Source organism: Phascolarctos cinereus, unplaced genomic scaffold, assembly GCF_003287225.1.
Source record: "Phascolarctos cinereus isolate Bilbo 61053 unplaced genomic scaffold, phaCin_HiC Scaffold_726;HRSCAF=1367, whole genome shotgun sequence".
Lineage (NCBI taxonomy): Eukaryota > Metazoa > Chordata > Mammalia > Diprotodontia > Phascolarctidae > Phascolarctos > Phascolarctos cinereus.
In genome coordinates, this window is record NW_027556098.1 from 193763674 (window position 1) to 193788295 (window position 24622).

The 24622-nt window shown below is 38.7% G+C and overlaps 1 protein-coding gene across 5 annotated transcripts in view; it reads right to left on the minus strand.

Moving 5' to 3' along the window:
• The window catches only part of GLS (glutaminase), an 87795-nt gene extending 68887 nt beyond the window's left edge, over positions 1-18908 (minus strand). For 3 of the 5 annotated variants that reach the window (XM_020993585.2, XM_020993587.2, XM_020993589.2), the window contains exon 1: positions 18228-18907. In XM_020993585.2, coding sequence (XP_020849244.1) covers positions 18228-18598 — 371 coding nt within the window. In that variant the 5' untranslated portion in view covers positions 18599-18907. Of the gene's footprint in view, positions 1-18227 lie in introns of all 5 variants that reach the window. The other 2 variants (XM_020993586.2, XM_020993588.2) reach the window with 2 other exon arrangements.
• Positions 18909-24622: the final 5714 nt, after the last annotated feature.

Here is a 24622-nt window from a genome sequence, read left to right on the forward strand (position 1 = left end):
CATCATCTCTTGTATAGACTACTCCAAGAGCCTTCTCTTAAGGACTCCTGGCTTTAAGCCTCCCCCCACTTTCAATTCATTCTTGATCCAGCTGCCGAAGTAATTTTTCTTAAGTACAAATCTAACCATGTAGTAGGAGTAATGCCTTACTCACACTCAGTGGCTTTAGGATCAAATGTAAACAAACCCCTGTTCTCTTTTTTGTTTGCTGGGGATGGGGAGTGTGGAGGGTTGGTTTAAAAATGAAAGGGAGAAGGGCAGAACTTCCCTAGGTTGTAAGTGCGGCAGTCACTCAAAAAGATCTACTAGTGACTGGTATAGATACTTATCCTAGCTTTTTCTGACCTTGACCAGTTCACCTTTCCCTAGACAGCCTAGTGGCCACATGATCCCAGAAGCTCACAATTTTGCTACTGGACTAGTGCAGACACCCAATGGGCTTTAGCACACTGCATCTCAGAACTATCAAGCTCAAGAGATCCACCAGCATCTGCCTCCCCAGAAGCAGGGATTGCACGTGTGCCCCACCACAACCTGTCCTCTGTTTTAACTTCTCAAGTTCCTCACTACCTAGCCCCAAGTTAACTTTTTAGTACCCTCATATAGTACTCTTCCCTATCACACTCTAGTATCTAACCAAATCAGTCTTTTCTGTATTCTTCACAAAAATTTCATCTCCTTTATCATGCCTTTGCACTGGACAACCAATATACTTGGAATGCACTTCCCTCTCACCTCTACCTTAAAATTTCCCCACACATACACACTTCAAGACAGCTAAAGGAGCACCTCCTAACTGAAGCCTTTCCTGATGCCCGTAATAACTAGCTCCTTCCCCCCAAATACACTGCATTTAACTACATAATAATGACATATCTATTTTCTTTACATTTATTCTGTTTATACCCGTTTCCACTAATAAAATGCAAACTCCTCAAGAACATAAATTGTTTCGTTCTTTATATTAGTATTCCCAGCACCTAGCACAGTGCCTGGTATATGCTTATATGCAGTATATGCTTAATAAATACCTGTTGATTTATTGATTGCATATGGGAAATTTTACACTGTTTTTATCGAATCCAAAATTTTCAATGCTCTTATAACCCAGGAAACCTTGTTAAAAAAAAAATTCAAGACCAACAGGAAGACATACATTTGCCACATGTAATTTGTAGCATATTTATCAATGACTTGTGCGATAGAAACAATGTCTAACTCTTTCTCATATATTAATTAGGCTAGTTTTTCCTTAAAAGGTATCAAAGGTATCAAGCCCATCCTTGGGACTTGGTAGATTCAGAGGACTAATGGTTCAAACCTGATTACAAAGCAGCCAGAGGAACTCCAAAGGCTCTCAGAGGCCTGCCTTGTGTATCATGAAGATTTTTACTGAGCTGAAATATACTTGAGGTGTCTATTATTGTTGAATATCTTTCCCCTGCTATGCTATACATCTCTTTTTTGTTAACTATGGTATGACTAAGAGGTGTCTCATTTTGTTCTAAATTGAAACTAAGTCACCATTGGCACCGGTCTGAGCACGGCCCACTCCAGAACTTGGGTGAAAAAAATGGCAGAAAATATATCTTTAAGGATATGCAAGAACAAGAAAGAAAGCAGACTGGTCATACAGTAAGAATAAGAGAAAACAGATGGACAACAAACATTTTACCTGGGGAACTGCCAAAAAAAGAAAAAAAAAGGAACTAGATAAAGGCTTCCAGGGCATCAAGTGGCTCCTCCATGAAGGATTAATGGAAAAATCAAATAAGAATCACAAAGGATAAGAAGATACTATAACCTACATAGGTTGACATAGGATTACAGATGGAGCTGGAAGGGACATTGTAGGACAGCTAACCCAATGCCTCTGTTTAAAAGATGAGGAAAACAAGACAGGAAAAGTTAAGAGACTTGACCATGAGTAAGTAAGACCACAGATTCCATTAAGTTTCTAAGTACACAGATTAAACTCCAAGAGCCATAAATATAAATGTGATTATAACATTAATAAAATTACTGTAACCTCAATTAATTAAAATGTTGAGGGATAAGATATTATGCTCAAATGAATAGTCTTAACCAGTAAATAAATCTTTCCAATCATTGTTAAAAATCTTTTAAAAGTAGGCACTCTTCCTTAGACCATATTGAATCTTTTAGGTTTTCATTGTCAACAGTAATGATCACTGCAAAGTACTAGCAACATAGATGGTATAGAATACTGCTCCCTCAAAGCAACAGCCATCACCTCCTGGTATGAAAAATAGCAATAGATATCGAGTCATCATCCTGTTCTACCAAATTTTATTTATAAAATGAGAGACTACACAAGTTCACTGAAATTTAATTTTATCTATACATTTCAATACTTTTATTATATCTAAATTCTTCATTATACAAATAAATGCCAAACCTTCACCAAAAACAATCCCATGTCCCCATTACCCTCAACAACAACAACAACAAAAAGGCTGTTATTTTCCATAACTAAATTTGGGAATTGAATTAATGAAATCCTGGAAGACTCATAGGTATGCTGGCAACTATCATAGGAAAACTGTAGAACACAGTCCCTTTGTAGAAACTGCCACGCAGCAAAGTCTATGTTAATAGCACTGTTAGACTGTCTGAAAAGACCATTTCTAGATGCCTAAACATTTCCTGAATTATGGAAAAGTTATGCAATGACTCCTTGTTTTAATAAGTGCCACGTGTATAAAGTTGTTTCCTAATATGCTTTCCCCTGCAATTTAGTTTTCAGTTTGTGTATTTGCTCTTTAAATTAGTAATACATTTGGTTTTTCAGAAAAGTTTGCAAATATATGAACTTCAGATGAACTGTTTTAAAAGTTTGCAAGCTTTGAGATAAAATAGTTTATACTAAAATACACTAAACGTTATAGTCTTCCTAATTAGTATGTATTTTTCCACTGTTGACAACTTTTAAAAGAAAATATGTATTTTGGATGTGGGTCTTTAAGCACATTTATAGCTAGTTATTCCCTTTAACAGCAATGGAAAAGAAAGTTTTCCGTATTTTATTCACATCTGATACTGTTAAATTAAGCTGCACAAGTCTACTGCCCTAAAATGTGAAGGAAAAAAAATGCACCATCTGTCAAAGGAAATAGATAGTAACACTGAGATTATTTACAGAAAATGATTGTCAAATGGACCACCCTTTCATGAAGTTTGTCACTTGAAGAAAAACTTGCAGAATAAGCCTTCTGTGTATTTATCAAGCCAGTGAACGGTGTTTACTTTGCCTAAAAGCAAAGTAAATATCACAAAACATACAATTAACTTTTTCATGTAATTCTTTAGTTTATGCCATAGTGAAAAATAAAAAGGTTCTATTGCTATAGTTAACAAAAAATGCATATTCACTTCATAATATTTAAAATTTTTTTTGTAAGGACACAGAAAATTTTTTTCTTATTTTTAGCTGCCTAAAAAACATTGTACTAGGAGCAGCAACTTGGCTCAGGGGATAAAGCACTGGCCCTGAAGTCAGGAGGACCTGGGTTCAAATTCAGCCTCAGACACTTGACACTTACTAGCTCTTAACCCCATTGTCTAGCAAAAAACAAACAAAAAAACCATTGTACTAAAAACAAGATAAGTAATGCTTATATATACATGTTTGTATGAACTGTAGCATTAGGGTTAGAAAAATTCATTCCTAAATTGCAACTGATTTGGTGACAACCTCCTGTTGAGTTTTTAGCAGGCACAGCCAATGGGCAGCATTCTGTCCCCTAAAGTACTTGAATGGCAGAATGGCAAAGAGGTGAGAATAGGGAATCATGGTCACAGAGGCACTGATAAAGGCTCTCTGTCGATGATCCTACAACCACTAATGACATTAAACTCCACTTAATCAAATCTAAACTAACCTTCAGAGTTGAGCCAACGTCTCAACATGGTCTGCCTTGAAGGAATATTCCATCATTCATTCGACAAGCAATTATTAAGCAATTAATATGTGCCAAGCACTGGTCTCTCTCTCTCTCTCTCTCTCTCTCTCTCTCTCTCACACACACACACACACACACACACACACACACACACACACACACACACACACACACACACACCCCACGGAATAATATAACATTAACTGAATATAAGGAGTTTATACTCTGTTGGAGAGAAACCTCATGTATAGGCTTAAGTAATTACAAAATATATACAAAGTAGATATTAAGCAATTTCTAGCCAAGGAAGGCCCAAATCAAGAGATAACAAGTATAAAGCAAAGGACCAAAATGAACACAATAAAGAACTGAATAACTGATACTACCGGTAACAGATTTCAGACTTACAGAAGGGAAAAGGTCAATTTGAGAAGTTACCAAAAAAACACTCATGGAGGAAGTGGGACTTGAAATTGGGGCTTGAAAGGACAGGTAGCTTTTGGAGAGGCTTGCTGACTAGAAATGACAGAATCAATATTCAACAAATATTTATTAAGAAGTTAATATATACAAAGACCTGTACTAGGTGGCAGATACAACAATAACTAGGGTACATACAACCTCTGCTCTCAGGAAGGTTACAGCCACCTATTCTTGCAGTGCGACAGAGTTGAAAGAAACCTGAAAGGGGTATCAGCAGACAAAGGTAAGCTCCAATACCAACTAGCTTACCTTCAGAAGTCACTTCCTTCTGATACATCTTGATGTAGATGTGACCCAGGGTTCTCAAAGGCTATGTCAGTGGAGATATAAATTCTGGCCGTTTCCCAAGCTGGAATCATTTGGGAAAGAGGCCAGGTCAAAAACTGTATCTTTTAGCCAGCTTAACTAAAGTGAGGAGAGCCTCATCATCAGAGGGTTGGCCACAGAGTAATAAATATATTGGTCACATCAATTCAAAAACCAACATCACTCTTCAGTTAGAGTATAGTTTGTACACAGCATGGCCCACCTTATACTTTAAATCCTGAACATGGTCAATCAACTTACATTTATTAACCAAATTGCTCTCAAAGAGTTTACATTCTAAAGGGGGAGATAGCATGAACATAAATTGCTAAATACAGAACAGAGGAACCTACATAACGAACCCTGGAGGCACAGTGATGGGACTATAAAGACAAAACTGCAAACAAATCTGTGACCTCAAGAAGGTTACATGAGAGGAGAGGGGGGAACAGTTGCAGTTACATGCATATTCTATAAAAGGGCCATTCAGCAAAACCAACTGTCCCTTTAATTAGGATTCTCCAGACCCACCACAATGCACTCTGATCATTTTTCCAGCCATGCTGCTATGTTTCCACCTACACAACCCTCCTTTCCCCCAATTCCTAATCCCCAGTCCTTCCATCTCTTACCCTGACAATAGCCATCAAATTAATACAACAAAAAAGAAACATCAATCAATTGCCCTAGGTTACTCACCATCCCAGTGACTGCCTAGTCCAAAACAATCCTCTCTGATTAAAATTTAAGCTCATTAAACTATCTTGTTTTTTGTCTTTGTATCCCCAGGGCTTAGCCAAGTGTCTAGTCCCTTTTAAGGGCCTAATGGCTGCTTTTTTATCCATTTCTTTATTCACAAATGGCTTATTTAGAGCAGCTCCATCTTTAGATTAAGACTTCCAACACTTGCGACAGGGTCCCACAGCAAATGAAGAATATCAGATTTTAGCAATAAGTGAACTAAATAAAATGTTCCTTAGAACCTTTAACATCTTGATGTGGTTTATGATATTGAAAAATGACATATAAAAATGAATTCTACTATATAAATCATGTGCCTATATAAGCCAAACTCGGTCTTACAAAATTACAGGGGCCTTAGAGATAAAGTATAATCCCCTTCATTGGCCAAACAAGCAAAGTGACTTGTCCAAACTCACACAGTAAGTTGTTAGTAGGAAGAATCCAGGTCTCTCAACTCCCACAACAGTGCTCTTTATTTCTAATGGAAACTGTCTCACCTGAAATGCTAGACTTTCCCATAAAGAATGACCATAACATATTCTAAGAGAATTCTCCCTGTTATCCTTTTACTGAGAGAAGGGGAAAGAGGCAACAGATCTTAGTTGCTCAGTTTTGTGGCCTGGTTTTTCAAGTCCACCTATGCAAAGATGCCATATCCCCATACCTCTCTCTCCTCCTGAAACTATTCTAGTTTATCTCATCAGTAAGATGAAGGAGCCTCAATCTCTTCTAACAGTCCATGAGTTTACATAAATAATCACACTCTGGATCCTGGAGGACCTTATATCCTGCCAGTCCAGGCAACAAGAAAAAAAGGCCTTCATTAGATCCTAGTTCCAGGCTTTAACTGGAGTTGGATTTTCCAAATTTAAATATGGTACTAACAGCTTGTCTCTAATTTGGGACAAATCAGTCTAATGGAGAGTTTCAACTCCCTAAAGAGCAGGCTCTATCCACAAAACCTATTGCATCTGTTGATTCTAACTCATTATTGATCAGTGTCTCAAGCATTAAAGGACACTCGGAAAGGATTCTGTCAGAAGATGGAACTTTATAGCTAAAACTAAGGAAGCCAAGGAAAGCCAGAAGGTAAAAAAGATAAAGAGGAAGAAAATTTCAGGCATGGTGGACAGCCAGTGAAAATACAAGGAGTCAAGAGATGGAGTGTCTTGTTCAAGCAAAGAATAGAGTGTCACTGAGTTCTGAAGTATGTAGAATGGACTGAGAAGTATGAGAAGATTGTAAGGGAAAAGCCAGACTATGAAGGACTTGCAAAGACATAGAAGACTTTGTATCTGAGCATAATAAGTAGCCACTGGAGCTGACCGAATAAGGACATGCTCAGGCCTGTACTTTAGGAAGATCATTTTGATAGCTGAGTGGAGGATAATAAGGAAATATCTGAGGCAGGGAGGCCTATACTACTAATTGCTATCATCAATATAGTGCTTACTACTACCAGGCACCGTGCTATGCACAAGTCTGGGAAGCAAGTATTTTATAGGATTCCTGTTTAGGTACAGAGTAGATTAGGTAGCTTCCAGGGTCTTTTTTCTCCCAATTCTAAGAGCCTACATATTGATAATAAATGTCATAATCTTTTATAAGTTAACTATTTTTGTTCTTTCTTCATTACTTATTGGTGCATGTATGATATGCATCATAGGGACATAGGGACATAAACTCAAATTTTAGATTATTATGTTTGCACTTCTGCTCTCAATCTGATGGATTATCTGTTGTCCACATGTGAGATGTTAAAACAGAAGAAATTTATTTAGTTTAACACCATGATAAATCCTGCTTATGTCCCTCAACTTTTTGTTAACAAGGGTAATTACTGGTAAAACAAAAACAAAACTTCTTTTCATATGCTAAGACTCCCTAAGTCCTCAGTTAAATAAATAAAATGGGAACTGAAATAATTAATAACACAGACATAACCTATTTGTTCATTATGGTTGAATCTTAGCCTTAGCTAGATAATTTACAATATACATTCTACTATATAACATTTATATATATAATATATATGTATATGTGTATGTGCGTGTAAGGTACCTTCCTAGCTCCAAAAATTTTATATTTTAAGTCCTCTACCTAAGTCCTATTCTAACGCCTCATCTTAGCACGAGAATGACTCTGGATTTTTTGAAGTCTACATAACAGCAAAGTGCCTACTCCATCAAGATTTACAGAAAGCTAGAAAAGGTTTAATTACAAGCCTTGGAAAAAGACTTTATCTGGATGCCTGGCTTCTGAGGACCACCTTAGTGATGGCCTATCATCAAAGGGACTGCTTTATGGACACAGCTATTGAGTCTGCATCAGCAGTGGTAAGACTGCTCACACTAATAAAATCACAGATCTTTTGAAAGATAAATAACGTAACTCTCACTTATCCAGATCACTTGTCCAATTTCAACAATCCAACATTTCTAGGAATACAGAAGTAAGCAAAAAAGGCTTTTCCTTTGAATAAAGACAGCACTTTTTTGCACTCTCTGTACCTCAGTTTTCAAACCTGTAAGTAAAATAAGAATGTTGGAAAGGATGCTTTCCAGAGTCTTAAAGTTCTATAGCTCTAGGATTGATTCTAAGCAGCTAAATACAGATGCCACAAAGTGCATGTACTAATGTTCCTGCTTTTTATTTAATATGAGTCTTCAGGTATTTACTTTAGATAATTCTAATAGTACTACTTACTGGTCTTCCCAGATCACAACAGATTATGGACTGAAAAGACAAAAGGTCATTATTAAAAATAGGTATGCTGTCAGCAACAGGCAGGGAAAAAAAGAAAAAAACAAACAAGGTCATGAAAAAGCACAGTAGCCTGAGGGTCATTTAATGAGGGGCAAACATAGTATGGGATTTAGAGCTAGCAGAGACCACTGTCTCTGTGGTTCTTAATCTGAGGACTGTGAAATTATTTTTTTTAAGATAATTGTACTTCATATAATTTGTTTCCTATATAATCCTAAATTGAGTTTCTTAATTTGTTTTTGAGACTTGGTTTCCATATCTCATCCTGCCTCGAAGTGTAGCACCACTTATAAAATGGCCAATAGTACTACTGATCAGCATTTCTGACTGTTTCAAACTTGGGCAGTCTCAGCCTCCTTAGGTTGGCTGGTGATCTTCCGCTCCCAGGGATACACAATACTGGTGTCAGACTTAGTACAGGCACCTCAATGGATTTAGCCCTAATGTAACAGAATTCCCAAGTTCAAGCAATATGCCAGCCTCTGCTTCCCCATGGCAATGCCTTTTATTTTATATGTTTAAATATATATATTTTTGTAAAAGAGGTCAATAGGCTTTAAATTGCCAAAAAGGTCCATGTGACAGTTAAGTGGCCTAGTGGATGGAACACTGGACCTGGAGTCAGGAAGACCTGAGCTAAAATCCCTCCTTGGACATTTGCTGTATGTGTGACCCAGGATATATCATTTTTAACCTCTCTGCCTCAGTTTCCTCATCTGTAAAATAGGGATAATAATAGCACCTACTTCCATGGCAGGTTTGTCATGAAAATAAAATGTGACCATGTTTGTAAAGCACTTTGCAAACCTTAAAGCACTATATAAATGCACGCTGCTATTACTGTTACAATGCAAAAAAGATTAAGGTGATTCAGTGCAAGCATGTCATTTTGCGGATGAGAAAACTGAAGGTTCCAGCAGATAAGTGACTTGGTCAACGTCATACAGGTAGAGTTGGGATTTTAATCCAAGTCACCTGACTCCAAATACCTGTATTCCTTTTTTATTCCTCACCACCTCTTCATAATGAGTTTCCCTGCATAGACAACAAAAGGTTAAATATATTTGCTATATTAAATTATTAAATAGGAATATATTATATATTTATATATTATCTGTTACATACATAAATATATTTGCCATACTACATTTAAAGCAGCAATATGTCTGGTACATTTTAAAGTAACTTACATGAAAAATTATTAAATCAAGAGCTTTGGTACCCAAATGAGTTAAGTTTCAGCTACCTGCAAAATTTGGACAATCTCATTCCCAATCATATCATGGAAATTACTGATACAATTCCTAATTTAGTACTTTTGGAAGGTAATAAGAAAGCTAACTTCCCTCAGGTTTGATTACTTCTAAGGAATCAGGCTGATAGTTTTTCAAGCTAGTCCTTTAAAGAATCTATTTTATGAAATCCTCTAAATCGCTATTGATTAGAGAAATGGAAATCAAAATAACTCTGAGGTACCACTTCACACATATCAGATTGGCTAACATGACAAAACAGGAAAATAATAAATGCTGGAGAAAATGTGGGAAAATTGGAATATTAATGTATTGTTGGAGTTGTGAACGATGCAACCATTTTGGAGAGCAATTTGGAACTATGCACAAACGGCTATAAAAATGTGCATACCCTTTGACCCAACACTACCATTTCAAGGGCTGTGTCCAAAGAGATCATACAAATGGGAAAAGGACCCACCTGTACAAAAATATTTATAGCAGCTCTTTCTGTGGTGGCAAAGAATTGGAAATTGAGAGGATGCCCATCAATTGGGGAAGTGGCTGAACAAGTTGTGGTATATGAATGTAATGGAATACTACTGTGTTATAAGAAATGATGACCAGGCAGACTTTAGAAAAACCTAGAAAGACTTCCATGAACTGATGCTGAGTGAAATGAGCAGAATCAGGAGAACACTGTGCACAGTTAACAGCCATGTTGTGTGATGACTAACTTTGATGGACTTAGCTCTTCTCAGCAATGCAAAGATCTAAGATATCTCCAAAAGTCTCATGATGGAAAATGCTATCCACATCCAGAAAAAGAACTATGGAGTCTGAATGCAGATGGAAGCACACTATTTGCTCTTTTTTCCCTTCTGTTCTGTTTCTTCTTTTTTCGTGGTCCCCCTTAATGGTTTTAATTCTTCTTTACCACATGACTAATATGAAAATGTTTAATATGAATGTATATGTAGAGATTATATCACACTGTATGCCACCCTGGGGAGGGAGGTGGAGAAAATTTAAAACTCAAAAGCTTATGGAAGTGAATGTTGAAAACTAAAAATAAATTAATTTTTTTAAAAATCTATTTTATGTCTATATTACAAATAAGTAGACTGCAAACATATCCAACCTTCAAAACCATAATTTTAGCTTAGCATACATTATCAATCGGTTTAAAATGGATGCTTTCATTTTAAAATATATCTGCTTCTTTACACATCAGCAAATGATAACGAATGTTACTTATCAAATAATTTCTATTGAATAGTCTTTTGATAGGTAATCAAAGCATGGAAACTGCCTTAAAATATATGCTTTAAATTTTACAGGTTCATAAAATACCTAAATTCTGTTTTCAGTCATGCACATTTAATTTAAACGACAAACAGCACTGAATCCCATGACAAAATTTTTCCAACAGCTCCATAACTGTTGGACTCTCACCTGAAGACTTATCAATAATTAGTCTTTTGTCTTGGCAATGCTACTTAAATTTTTTATCAGTTATATCTGCTGTGTCTTAACTATTTCATATATCAACAAATCAGTCAGGAGTTGAATCAGTATAATCCAGAAATCACAGGCAATTATACAGCCTCATAAGAATTTAGTGCTCCTGAACCATTAAAAAAATTAACTACAGGAATTTCATTTTCTATTTCTATGATTTTCTTCACTCTAGCTGGCAATCTCCTTGTAAAAATCTTCAATTAAATCTCTTTCAAATGGAGCTCAAAACAAGTGAAAGTTGACTACTAAAGTAGTCAGCAAATTCATGCTTATTTCCATGGCATAAAAGTAGCATTTTTTTAAGCAAGCACACTACAGCATAATAAATAATAAATATAAAAATTCTATTTGATAATTCTTTCCTGAGTTAGCTAGTTTTGAGGTAGGCAGTTCTTCCATAAAAAGGTGAAGAACCTTTTACTCCACATAATGGAGAATGTATTAGGAAATATCCTTAAAATGAAGTCACTGTTAAATTAATGTCATCAAATAACGGTAACTATATTCTCATTTATCAGAAGAGAAAATACAAAACGTTAAATTTTAGAGCTATCTTGAAACCTGAGTTAGGTTACAAACATTTAGAAATATCAAAATAAGTTTAGCCACTAAAATTAATAGGTCTGTATCGAGAGATCCAAAAAACACGTACTTCAGTGTCCAAATATTAAATTATTTGCACTTACCAACTCTATCTCATTACTATGAACCTAATTGAATGTTTACTGGATTGTAGTAACATGGAAAGATAGTTAACATTTAGAAAATTACTTAATTTCAATTTGCAATATAATTCCCAGTATCTGAAGATTTGTGTTTTCTCCCTACTTGACTTCCTATTTTAACTTAGTAGAACTACAAAATCCACAAATGTAAGCTACCTAAAAACATTTCTGCCTGGAGTATTTGAAGAATATATACTATGTACACCCTTTATGAAGTTAAACACCTTCTAGAACAGCCATTTTTATATGCCACTAAATATTCGTGCTCCAACCCTGATGGTATGTAAATATAATAAGAAGGTCATTTTTCTGTTGTGATCCACAGGAAAAAACCTAAATCTAAAAAAGGTCTTCGCCAGGGACCCTTTGCCAAGACTTGAACATACACATAGAGGCTGTCACAGTCCTTTATATCACCTAAAGCCAAAAAACACTTACACCCACAATTCCAAGACAAATATTTAGGATTTAATAAATACAGTTCTTAAGGCCCCTAGAAGATCAATACTCAGCATTTCCTTTTTGCTTCGAAGTTTTATAGCAAGCCCAGGGGATGAAATCAGAAAGGGTTTCAAATGAAATAACTATGCTTTAGCAGACTTCAGAGTAGGCCAACAGCCTAAGGTCAACACTGCCACCAATGATGTAGTAGCTCACTCCTACAATCACCACCAGAACACCACAGAATGAAGTAGTACTATGAAGTACTATTCCACGATAATTTTTTTGGATATGGTTAAAATCAGACCAATGTTGCCTTATTCACTGCAGGCCGCTATCAAGTAAATGACAAGTAATTTTAGGAGTCATCTTATGACTGCTTTTGAAATAACTGTGACATCAACTAACTATACATTAATATTCTGCTTTTCTACAAGCATAATAGGACACAGGTCAACTTCTAAAGTTGCCTCATCTTTATTTTTCAAGGCCAAAAATATATTCATGATTATAACTCAATGGATTTTAAAAGTGCACAGATACCTCATATATACATTTGTATGTAAGTGTACTTAGAGGGAAAAAATTACTCCAAGAGAAAAAAAAAATCTAAAATAGAATATGGCATTAATTGACATGAAAATCACTACTTTCCCTATTTTGTGTATATGTTCTAGACTACTAATAAATTATATCCCTAATACTGCCTTGTAAGATGACTCCAGGTTCATGATAGCTATGCCAGCAAGGCAGAAGTTCCTGGCAGGTCTTTCCTACTAAGTTGGAAAGACTCCAAGCACTGGCCTATGACTGGCTACACCCTACTTATTGTACAAGGACTGACTTGCTAAAAGTTCAGGGAGGCTGTCATAGAGGGATAAACTTTTTGGCCACAACAAATCTCAAAGGTCATCAATAGTCATACAGTCTGAAAAGTTAATTGGTGGCCCACACCTATGAAACCATGGATCTCTGAAACACTGAACTAAGTCCTCAATTTTATTTTTATGTAACAGTATGCCCCCTTTAAAAAAAATTGCTACAGAATAAGTGAAAATGAAGAATCTAACGAAAATAGATCAAAATTGACAACTTATAATGTATGCTGTGTTAGCTACAGCATATGATATGAACCACACTGATAGTTCTTTACATAGAGGAGCTATTATGCTTTTTTTCAAGTTTCAAACTTCCACATTTTCACATTGGTTCCTTCAAATGACACCAAGGGCACACATTTGTAAGACGCTATCTAGCATATATGGTAGTCTGCAATGATGCAAATTTTCCGTGTGAAGCCAACTAAATTCTTCAGGACTAAACGTGATACCTTGGATCTTGCTAGCAATATTATGCTCTAACCAATTGAGTAAACTTTTTAAAGATACAACTTTTAAGGGCAAGGACACTCATGGAAATAAATGTGGAATTACCCCAGAGGGTAAGACACATCAGGAGTCTCCTAATCTTTACTATGGTGATAATTCTTAGGGAAAGAGGTCATCTCTAAAGTAATTAAATATTAAATCTGTGCAATGGTTACCACCTTGATCTGACTTCCAAATCGAAATCGGTAGTCAGTGCAAAGTGAGGAATGATCCAACTTAAAAACATCCAATTACTGAGTGTACCATGCAATGAAAGCATATGATGCATGAGTATTTTTTGCAGTGCAAAAAAATAGTTGAATAGTGTGACTCATTTTCAAGGTCAGCCCTACTTGTAGTATGTTGCAGTAATTCAAAGGCTCATAAATGTATAACTTGAAAGGACCTTAGATTCATTTAGTGCAATCCTCTAACATTACAGATGAAGAAACTGAGGCCCAGAGAAGTAACCTGCCCAAGAATAAACAAGGACAAAGGACAAAGTTGCAGAGCCAGGATTTGAGCTCAGGCCCCTTGCCAACACAAATCAGTCTTTTCACAATACCAACCTGTAATACCTTCAACTTAGATACTTCAAAATGTAATTGATTATTTTTTAAAAATCTAAAGAGGCTCATAATGTATAAGCAGAGCATTCATTAGGGATTTAAGTGCTCAGAGTGAAACAAATATTTTGCTAGGCATAGTGGAAGAAATAAATGAAGAAAACACAACTGTCTGCCCTAGGGAAGCTGAGATGATAAACGTTACAACAAAAGCAACAATCGGGAACCAGACAGTTTATCATGATCACATGAAGTGCAGCAGTAGAATGGAAGCTAAATGGTCTGAGTCCCAACCCCAGCTCTGCTACTTACTATACATGGTGATCTCAGACAAGTCACATCTCATGGATCTCAGTTTCTTATCTATAAAAGAAGTTGGACTAGATTTATTTCTAAGGTATCCTTCTAGCTCTAAAATCTTATGAGTTCATGAATTCTCCATTTCCATGTGCTTGTTCATTTGTTTCTCTACGGAGAAGACTTTGTGCCTTTATCCCTGACTCTCAAACAACAGGCTCCTTAAAAAAAATTTTTTTTAAATCTACCCTTAAGTTATTCAAGGTACCAGAGTTTAAAAGCAAACGGCCAGTACTTAAGTTCAAAATAAAAGGGCTGTCAATGAAAAAACAAACAAAACCCAAACAGCACATTCAAAGATGGCCACAGATAAATTTGTAGTTTTTATTATGAATTCCAGGCATAGAGAAGCTTCTGGGTAACATATAAATTAAAGAGAAGACGGGAATCCATTTTTTTAGACAAAAACTGATTCTATAATATGGCAAGAACGTTAATAGTCCCTAAGGCTTTGATTTTTTTTCAAGTTTACTCTGTAATAACAAAGTATTAATTCTACCTTCTCTACAGTTACCAAGGACTAAACAGAAAGTAATCTGTCCTTTTCACTCACAAGTTTGGCTACCTTCTCTTCATCTGCTTCTAGCTAATTAATACATTCTGGCCTCTTTTCCTCATAGATGCTGCAGCAGAGCTTTGGGAAGCTGTCTTATTCAGCAAAACTGTAATTTTAGAAAGAACTTCGGCTTATTTTGAACAAAGCATCAAATTTTTCTTTTTATTTCCATTTATGTTGTGAATACCTGATCTTGAACTCTTGGCTTTAGTAATGTGCATTTTTCAAATTCTACTCTTGGATCTATAGAACTAAAGGTAACTATTCTTAGACCCATTATCAGTAAAAAAGATGGTTATTTAACAACAGAGCACATTCTATTTTATAAATGCACTCATCCATCAGAAACTGAGGTTAAGGGGGCAGCTAGGTGGTGCAGTGGATAGAGCAGCACCCCGAATTCAGAAGGACCTGAGTTCAAATAAGGCCTCAGACACTTAACTAGCTGTGTGACCCTGGGCAAGTCACTTAACCCTATTGCCTAGACAAAAAAAAAAAGCAACTGAGGTTAAAATGTCTTTTCAATCTTCCTGGTAAATAAAGATTAACATAGATTGAATGCATTTGGAACAGAAAACACCAAATTACTAACCATATTTCACAAATTCAAGTCAAAGGACTCCATTATGGATCCTTCCCATACAAGGTAAGGAAGCCTGTTTCCTCCCCAATGAAAGGTAAGGCAGAGAAGGGGTGCAGGTAGGGGGAAAAGCAGGTCAGAAGGAAGAAAAGGTAATATCAACAAAGAATCACCAAAGTAAAAAAGATTTGGTGGATAGCATCATAAAATTTAACTGACTTACACATTAGATGGCTAATGATTTAAATCCTATTACATAAATACACACAAGGATAGCGTGTGTGTATGTGTATGATATGTGCACTTATGTATAGTTTAGAGAAAAAGAATAAAAAAAAAGACAGAGAGACTGCATCTAAGTCTGTGTATTAACATCCCCATCTTGTGGCTTTTTTTTGAACACTACTATCAAATACCGAAAAGCTGTTGTATTTTTGCAACTAGTTATCTGTTGATAATTGTCTCACCGGCTAGATTGAATAAAAAAGATAGAGGTTCCCTACTATTTTCATCTTGAGGTCATTCATAGGGAAAAAATGGTATTCATAGGGAAACAATGTAATTACTTTCAATCAATGTAGTTCTGGATTGCTTGCCTCTAAAAAGGTAAATTGCCTAAATCATAAAACAGCATAGCTCAATTCTAGGAAGTAAACATGCTATTACAATAATACTTTTGGTTTTGTGTATACACACACACACACACACACACTCTCTCTCTCTCTCTCTCTCTCTCTCCCCCCCCAAGAATGGCCAAAAAAACCCAAAAAACCCGAAGGTGTAGAATTGTAAAGCTTTTACAAAAATAATTTTTAAAAAGTTATATTTTCCATTCTGGAAAACAATTAGGGGAGGGTAAGGAAAACATGCACAAGTCAAGGAACCATTTGGGAAGATTTCAAGAGCTACTATAACTACGACAGCAGCAAACAATCTACTACTGTAAAAGCCAAGCTCCCTGCAGCACTACTCTATCGAGAGGAGGATAGTAAGAAGAGCTGAAGTAGGAGAGTACCAGAGATCACATACTCAGGCAAAAACCAGAGGAGGCAGTTTAGAACCCATTTTACATTTTGTCCATTGAGATTTTTACAAGAAGGGTTTATTAGGTATTCAATACGCAAAATTCACACCTCTAACAAAATGCTTGTTGAAATTGAACACATTTCTAATTTTAAAAAATATTCTATTATTAACATATGGCTTGAGTGAATATTTCTTTTCATCAAGTTAACCGGTTTTGTCCTATTTCAGTTTGGCTCTCTTGACTGCTTAAGAGATATGAACACATCCTACAGAATACAACAGGGACTACCCAAAACTGCTTTTGGGTGGGAGTGTGTGGCTTATACGCCATCCTCTGGTCTACAAGACCCTTTTCCTCATAATTTGGTTTCCTGTTCAGATGCCACTAATGGTTCTGCATAGTAGTACATTCCTCAGAAATTATCACTATTAACTTTTAAAAAATATTTTCGTTTGCCTCTCTTGACTGTTTCTTCAGAGAGTATTAAAGAATACATCAGGGTCAAGCCAAAGCAGCTTGTGAGTGGGAGCAAGGAATTTATGCCATCCTCAGGGACACAGGGGCGTCTTCCTCATAATCTGGTTTCCTAGATAATCTGCACCTAAGTAAAGGAGACTCCTAAGATCCCACTATTACTTTGAAATATAAGGTTTCCAAGGGAATGGGGTGACAAGGTCCAAGGGAAGGACAGAAAGATAGAAGAGAAACAGAAGGGGAGGTAGGAGACAGAGAAGAGGAGGGAGAAAGAGACAGGGAAGTGGAAGGGGAAAGAGACAAGTAAAGGTGGGGAGGAGACAGGGAAAGGGGGGGAGAGGGGAAGGAGATGGGGAAGGGGAAAGAAGAGATATAGAAGGGGAGGGAGGAAGAGACGGAGGAAAAGAAAGAAAAGAGGGAGTAAGAGAAAAAAGGAGAGATGCAGAGGGGGGAAGGGAGAGGAAAGAGGGACAAAAAGAGGAGGGAGAGGAGAAAGAAGGGGAAGGAGACAGACAAAATGGGAGAGGTAGTGAGAGAAAAAGGAGAGAGGGAAAAGGAATAGGAGAGAATTAGAAAGAGAAGGGGAGGAGGGGAGAGGGACAAAAAGAGAAAAGGAGTGGGAAAGAGGGAGGAAATGGAAGGAGACGACCTCTTTAAAAGGTGTGACAAATCAGGAAAATACGGGCTGCGAGGCTCCAACCATCATTCCTTCCCCCTCCCCCCCATCACTGGAGGTTCACGTGGGGATCATCCCGAGGAGGCGCCGGGTAGCCGGACGCATGGGGATGGGGGCGGGGGCAGACCCGTGCTCGGCCGCGGGCAGCGTGGCCCCCGCCGCCGGCTCCAGCGCCCCCCCCACCAGCACCTGGGGGCCCAGGCCCGAGGAGGGGCGCGCAAGCATCTCGCGCGGAGGAGGAAGAGGAGGCAGTGCAAGCAGCTTCGAGGCCCGCGGGGTGGTGGGCGGGGCCCGGGCCTAATCACATGGCGCACTTAACGCCGAGCAGGGCCAGCGGAGCCGGCATCTTCTCCCCCCCCTTCCCTCCCTCCCTCCCCTCCTCGAAGCCTCGAGCTCCATCCCAGCCCCGGCCACTCCCCAGCCCAAGTCCAGGAGGAGGGAGAGGCCTCCTTCTCCTCGGCCCGGCTAGAGGAAGCGACTCACTTTTCTCCCCCTGCCGGCTCCTTCCCCTCGCTGTTGCCATAGGCGTTGGCCTCGCCGGAGCCGTCCTTAGGGGGGGTCGGCGAAGGCGGCTGCATCTGCGTTGGCTGGGGCTGGGCGCTCCCTTTGCCCAGCTCCTGCAGGATTTCCGAGTGGGAGCTCGACAGCCCCCGTGCCAGAGGCGTAGCGGGCCGGCGGGCGCCTCCACCCCGCCAGGGGAACAACTCTCGGGCGGCGGCGGAAGCCCGGCCCCCGCCTCGGGGGCGCCGGCACAAGGTGGTAAGGGGCTGTCCCCGTCTCAGAGCCGCCCCGGCGGCGGGCGGATGCAGCAGCAGCAGCTCCCGCAGCATCGCGGAGCCTCGGAGCCGCATCATGCCGGCCGCTAACCTTCGCTCACCCCCGCAGTAACCACCCCCACCCGGGGCTTCTCTCGGCGCCGCCGACTAGAGAAGGAAGGATGCGCTGGGTCAGCGGTTCCTCAGGAAGGCTCTTGGGACGCGGGAGTGACGGAGGCCTTATGGGCTTTGGAGCTGGGGTGGAGAATGGGAGGAAGGAGGCGGCGTGGCGAGGATCCTAGCCCAAGTGACGGCTACTACTGCTGCTGCTGCTGCTCCGACCGCCGACGGTTCTGCACTGAGGCCCTGAGCAGAGGGGAGGGACGGAGACATTCCGCTCTCGCCCACCCAGAGGCGGGAAGCCGAGACGGCCTGCCCGTCACGCCCATTCTTATTGGCTCACGGGACAGACTTCTCTTCTGATTGGCGGATGAAGCAGTCAAATTTCTCTTGACGCCCGCTGTTTGAGGGTGGCAGGTGGAGGGGGGGGAAATGAGGAATTAAAGTGACGTAGGAAGAGAGGGAGGGTCTGGGTCTGGGTCTGGGTCTGGGTCCTGGGCTTTTGACCCTTCTCGCGTGCCCCAGGCTCCTAGAGGTACATCGGTCCCCCTAGTCTCGGTAACTGGGAGATCCAGGCATTCTTGCAGATTGCAGCCTAAACTATGAAAAGCGGCGTGGGCGGCAGGAAGGTTTTTGACTTTGGGGCCTTAAACTGGGGGAAACTGATGGGCCCAGAGTTCTTGGCAGTAGAGCAGGGGAAACTGGAGGGCAGCTGGGAATTAGGGTGGATTGAGCTTTGGATGCAGCCAGGCTTGCATCGGGACCCCCAGCTATCTGATGTAGCAATGAGGAAATGCATTTAAACAGCCAGAGCAGTCCCGTCAAGAGGACCATGATACCTTTCCCAAATGGCACATTTTTCAGTTTAATGGGGTTTTTTTTCCGCCTGAAACTTTCCATGTTTGGCTTCCACTCACATATGAAGTGTTTTGGAAAAAATGAATAAAATCCTTTCAGTTATGTGACTTAAGCCACAAAGGAGAAGAGAAAAGGGAGAAAAAAAAGAACACATTTCCCTTCCTCTTTAGGAATTAACATATTAGGGCTAAACATATGCTTCAAAAAGTAAGAATTTTTAATTGCAACCATTCAACTTAGACCAGTTACTCATTAGCTTGAAAATAAAACCTTAAGTAGTTTTTTATACTTTCAGTTTTAGGTAATTTGCTTTATTGTTTAAAGAGAAAATGCCCAAGCCTCCTAATACCTATGTCAATTTAGACTAAACTTTATATCCCTGTCTCTTCATTCTTAGCTTAAAATCTCTGGTGAATTCGAGATCCTAGAAATTCCACTTGATCTAAACTTTTTTTATGATGCTTCCTAATCAGAATATTTTTATGTATACCACTAAAATAGCTTTAAAATTCATGGGTGCACCAAGTTTTCAGGTGTAATAATATTTATGAAATATGAACAGTAATGTCATAAATAGCTCACCAGGTGTGGTGATCCAAAGAATCCTGACATTTCATTAAGTTATAGTAAAGAAAATCTGGTTGCACCTAAGAGTTTGTGCGACCTTTGGAATGCCAGAACCTCCTTGTGCGCATTTTTTTTTCATTCCATCAAATGCTAACTGTATTGATTCATCTACCTATAGGACAATCTTTAGGTATGCTTGAAAGTCCTCCCCATCCTCCATTCCACCTCCACTACTACCTCCCACTCCCGCATTCCTATCCAGGAATTGAGAGCCGCATTTAAAAGTCACCTCCTTGGAGAATCCCGCCCAGAAGCTTCTCTTTGCATAACAACCTTCACTCTAATGCTCATTTTATTGTTTGTGCTGGTTATCTAGGTTTGTCTTCCTGTAAGCTCTGTGACAGCGTCATCTTTTCTAAATTTTTTTATTCTCCCTAGCACCATACCTTTCACATTGCAGGCATTTAATAAATGTCTGATCAGTTTACAGAACTTTAAGAAGATTAACAGGTATAAAACACATTAATCTTAAAAAAAAGCCAATACAATTGATACAATTTAAAATGTTTTTCTTTACTATACAAACTGGTGATCTCTGAAGTGTCTTAGGCAATCTCTAAAACTGTAAATTAAACCAAAGACAAGGACCTGAGTTTCCTCACCTGGGAGAGTTCCTCAAAGTAAGGGGTGGTCCAGTGGAACCCCTGGGGAGTGGGAGGAGAGACCTTTCTGGAGGTTCATAAGGCCAAACTTATTTTCATAATAATGATGTTTATCTTGTATATAGCTTGCTTTGTATGTATTTGTTTGTATGTTGTTCCCCACCCCCTTTAGATTGTAAGGTCCTTGAGGGCAAAGACTTTGCTTCTTTTTGTATCCCTAGCAATTAGCACAGTGCCTGGCACATAGTATTATTAAATATAAAATATTAAAAATTAATAAATATTGATTGATTTATAAATAAGACATTTGAGGGTCTGAGATATCAACATTTTCAAGATCTTAATGCTTTCCTACAGTATATAGCTGAATGACAAAATTCTTCCTTAACAAAAAATACCATTAGTTTACAATTTTGTAGAAATTTAAAAACACACAAAATCATATTCCCTTTGGACAGCAGTTTATAAGAACTATAGTTTAAAATTACATTTGTAGTTTTTGTAGTAGTTCTTAGGGAGTCTATGTGTGCTGGTCTTTTTTTTTTTTTTGGTTAGTTTCCTGCTTTCACTGGGTAAAGTCCCGACACTTACTTTCTCCTACAATGCTTATTGTTGTTGTTCAGTCATTCAGTAATGTCTGACTCTTTGTTTCCCCATGGACCATAGTATGCCAGGCCCTTCTATCCTCCACTATCTCCTGAAGTCTGTCCAAGCTCATGTACGGTACTCCATGACACCATCTACCCATCTCATTCTCTTTTCTTTTGCCTTCATTCTTTTCCAGTGAGTTTGATCTTCTCATTAAGTTGCCAAAGTATTTAAGCTTCAGTATTTTCCTTTCCATGAATAGTCACCGTTCATTTCTTTAAGTATTGACTGATTTGATCTCTTGTTGTCCGAGGGACTATCAAAAGGCTTCTCCAGCACCACAATTAGTCTAATCTCCCTCCATAAATTTTATTAAGGAATGTGATAAACTTCTGTTCCTGCTTCAGAAAACTCAAGATGATTTAAAACCATTCCTCAGATCACGAAAGCGTCTCTTTTGAAAACATATCTAATTTTCCCCTTAAAAAAAGCATAATTTAGAAAGTGTCTCAAAATACGGTTCAGGATTTCAAGATGCTATGAAGACAATTAGATTAAGCAAATCTGAGCTCAGTGCCCAGGTTACCAGCTATATACAAACAATTAGGGGCAGCTAGGTCTTGTAGTAGATAAAGCACCGGCCCTGACGTCAGGAGGACCTGAGTCCAAATGTGGCCTCAAACCAAAACGCTTGACAGTTACTAGCTGTGTGACCCTGTGCAAGTCACTTAACCCCAATTGCCTAAAAAGAAAAAAAAAAGAAAATAAGGAGGGGGGAAGAACTATTAGGGGAAAAAAAAGGTAAAACAAGGGTAAACACATTCACACTGTACTATAAAAGATGTCATCAAAGAAATGCATGATCAAAATGATGAGCTGGTCATCTGACAAGGAAGGACAACTGACAGCCTGTGTGCTCCTTTAGTGTCCTCTCAGCAGAGAGCAAGAATGGTGGATCCTGATAGAAAATTATGGAAGGACTTGGACTAGGGGTACACAGGATGGACAGGTATAGATTGAATATGATCTGCATTTTTAGAGGGAACACACATTAATGAGAACATAGATCCATTGTAGTACTCAAATATAAATACACACATTTATATATACATACATGTATTCATATATGATGTATACATGCATCACAGATTCGCACTAGGGTGTCAGTACTAGTCATGAGAGCACCAATTCATTGCACATTAATATCAATGATTCCAAGTGCACTGCTTCTATCTTCTGTCCAAATAGCAACTGTTGGCTTATCCCACTAAATTTTTGTCTACCTCCTCAGCTCTTTGTAGTCGAAGGGGAGCCAGTCAGTTACTTTAAACAATATTGAGTGACCTTCAGCAGATTATTTAACTTCGTGATGCATTGGAAATGGGGATGCATTTGTAATAAGAGGACCAGGGTTGTAGGTAGTCTAGCATTTACTACTGTGTGATCTTAGATAAGTCACAACCTCTCTAGGCCTGTTTTTTTAAATTAGTCTTAAAGGTCCCTTCCAGATCTAACTCTATTCTGCTATAAATCTTTGTGAGCTTCAGTTTCCTCATCTGTTAAATAACATTTGCACTACCTATATTTAAGGGGGCTCCTATGAGAAAAGCTCTTTGTATGACATAATCCATTCTATAATAGTGAGTTATTTGGGCACTGCAATTTCATACAAAACATCAACTGCACTGTCAGATAATCAGTAAACAAGCATTCATTAAGTGCTTATTATGTGCCAGGCGCTGTGGTAAATGATGGAGATACAAAGAAAGGCAAAAAAACAAATGATCCCTGCCTTTAAGGAGCACGTATTCTAGTGTGCTAGAACACTAGCACATTTAAATAACTAGGTAAGTAAAAGATAAACACAAAATGGATGGAAAGTAATCTCAGACAGGAAGACACTGTCAGCTGGGCAATCAGGAAAGGCCCACTGCAAAAGGTGTGATTTGAGCTGTTTTGAATGAAACCAGGGAAACTAAGAGGCAGAGGTCAGTTGAGAGAAAATTCCAGGCATGAAGCAAGAGATGAAGTGAAAGTTAGGCCAGTAGATTCTAGACTATATGGTGGACAGAAATGTGTAAAAAGATTGGAAAAGTAGGAGGAAGTTGGGTTTTGAACATGTCAAGTAGAGAACTTCATATCTGATCCTGGAGAAAACAGGGAGACACTGGGATTTTTTGAATAGGGGGGCAAAGCATGATGTAGTCAGACCTGCATTTCATGGAAATCACTTTGGCTGTGAGTGAATTGATGGATTAGAGCAGGGAGAGATTTAAGGCAGAGAAACCAACTAGAAGGCAATTTTCTAAGTCTATAAGTTACCTATTAATAAATTGCTGATCTGCATCTGTGGATGGAAAAACAGAAATGATCTCTTAGTGAAAATATTCTACAGAATTCCTGACCAGACAAGCCAGGAAGTACCCAGGTTCTGACAACCCCATACTGCTTGCCTTGCTCCCCAGTGGGTATGCTTTCTCCCATTCCTTTTCATCTCGGTCTAATGCCCAGAGACCAGGCACCTTTGTCTCCAATCTCCTCATTCACCTGAAGCCAAATCTGCCTGCAAGGGAAGGGAACATATCAGTTCCCCCCATTGGTTACCTGGGTTAACAACTTCAGTGGACTTTTGTTAAGGCCATTATATCCCTAGGGATATTGATAGCCTATCTGAATTTAGATTAACAACTCCCACCCATATCCTCTGCAACTGTGTCCCAGTGATCTGAACTGCTATCTCTTATCATTCACACATTGTTCTCTGTCCTCCATTCCCACTCCCTTTTTTCCCTACTACCCCAGTGACTACCTGTTACCTCCAGGATCAAATATGAAAACCTTTGTTTGGCATTTAAAACTCTTCAAACCTGACCCCCTTTCTACCTTTGTGATGTTATTATACTTCATTTTCCTCCACTGTACTCTACAGTGACCCTGACCATTTCTGAGTCCTTGCATTTTCACTGACTGTCCTGGAATTCCCTCCCTCTTTACCTCTGCTTTGCTTCCCTGATTTTTTTCATATCCTAGCTAAAATCCCAACTTCTATAAGAAACTTTTCCTGAAATTATCCCATCTGAGATTTTCACCAATTAATCCTGTCTATAACTTGTAGTTGTTTGAATACTGTCTCCCTCCTGTTTTTGCCTTAGCACTTAGCACAGTTCCTGCCACACAGGAGATGCTGAATAAATTTGTTTCTTGACTTAGTTTGAGAGAGAAAGAGGATGTGAATGATGCTTTCCTGTTGAAGACTGCTAAATTGGTACAGAGGCAAGTAACAGAAGTGATAAGGGACTTCAGCTACCTGGATATCTACTAGAAATAT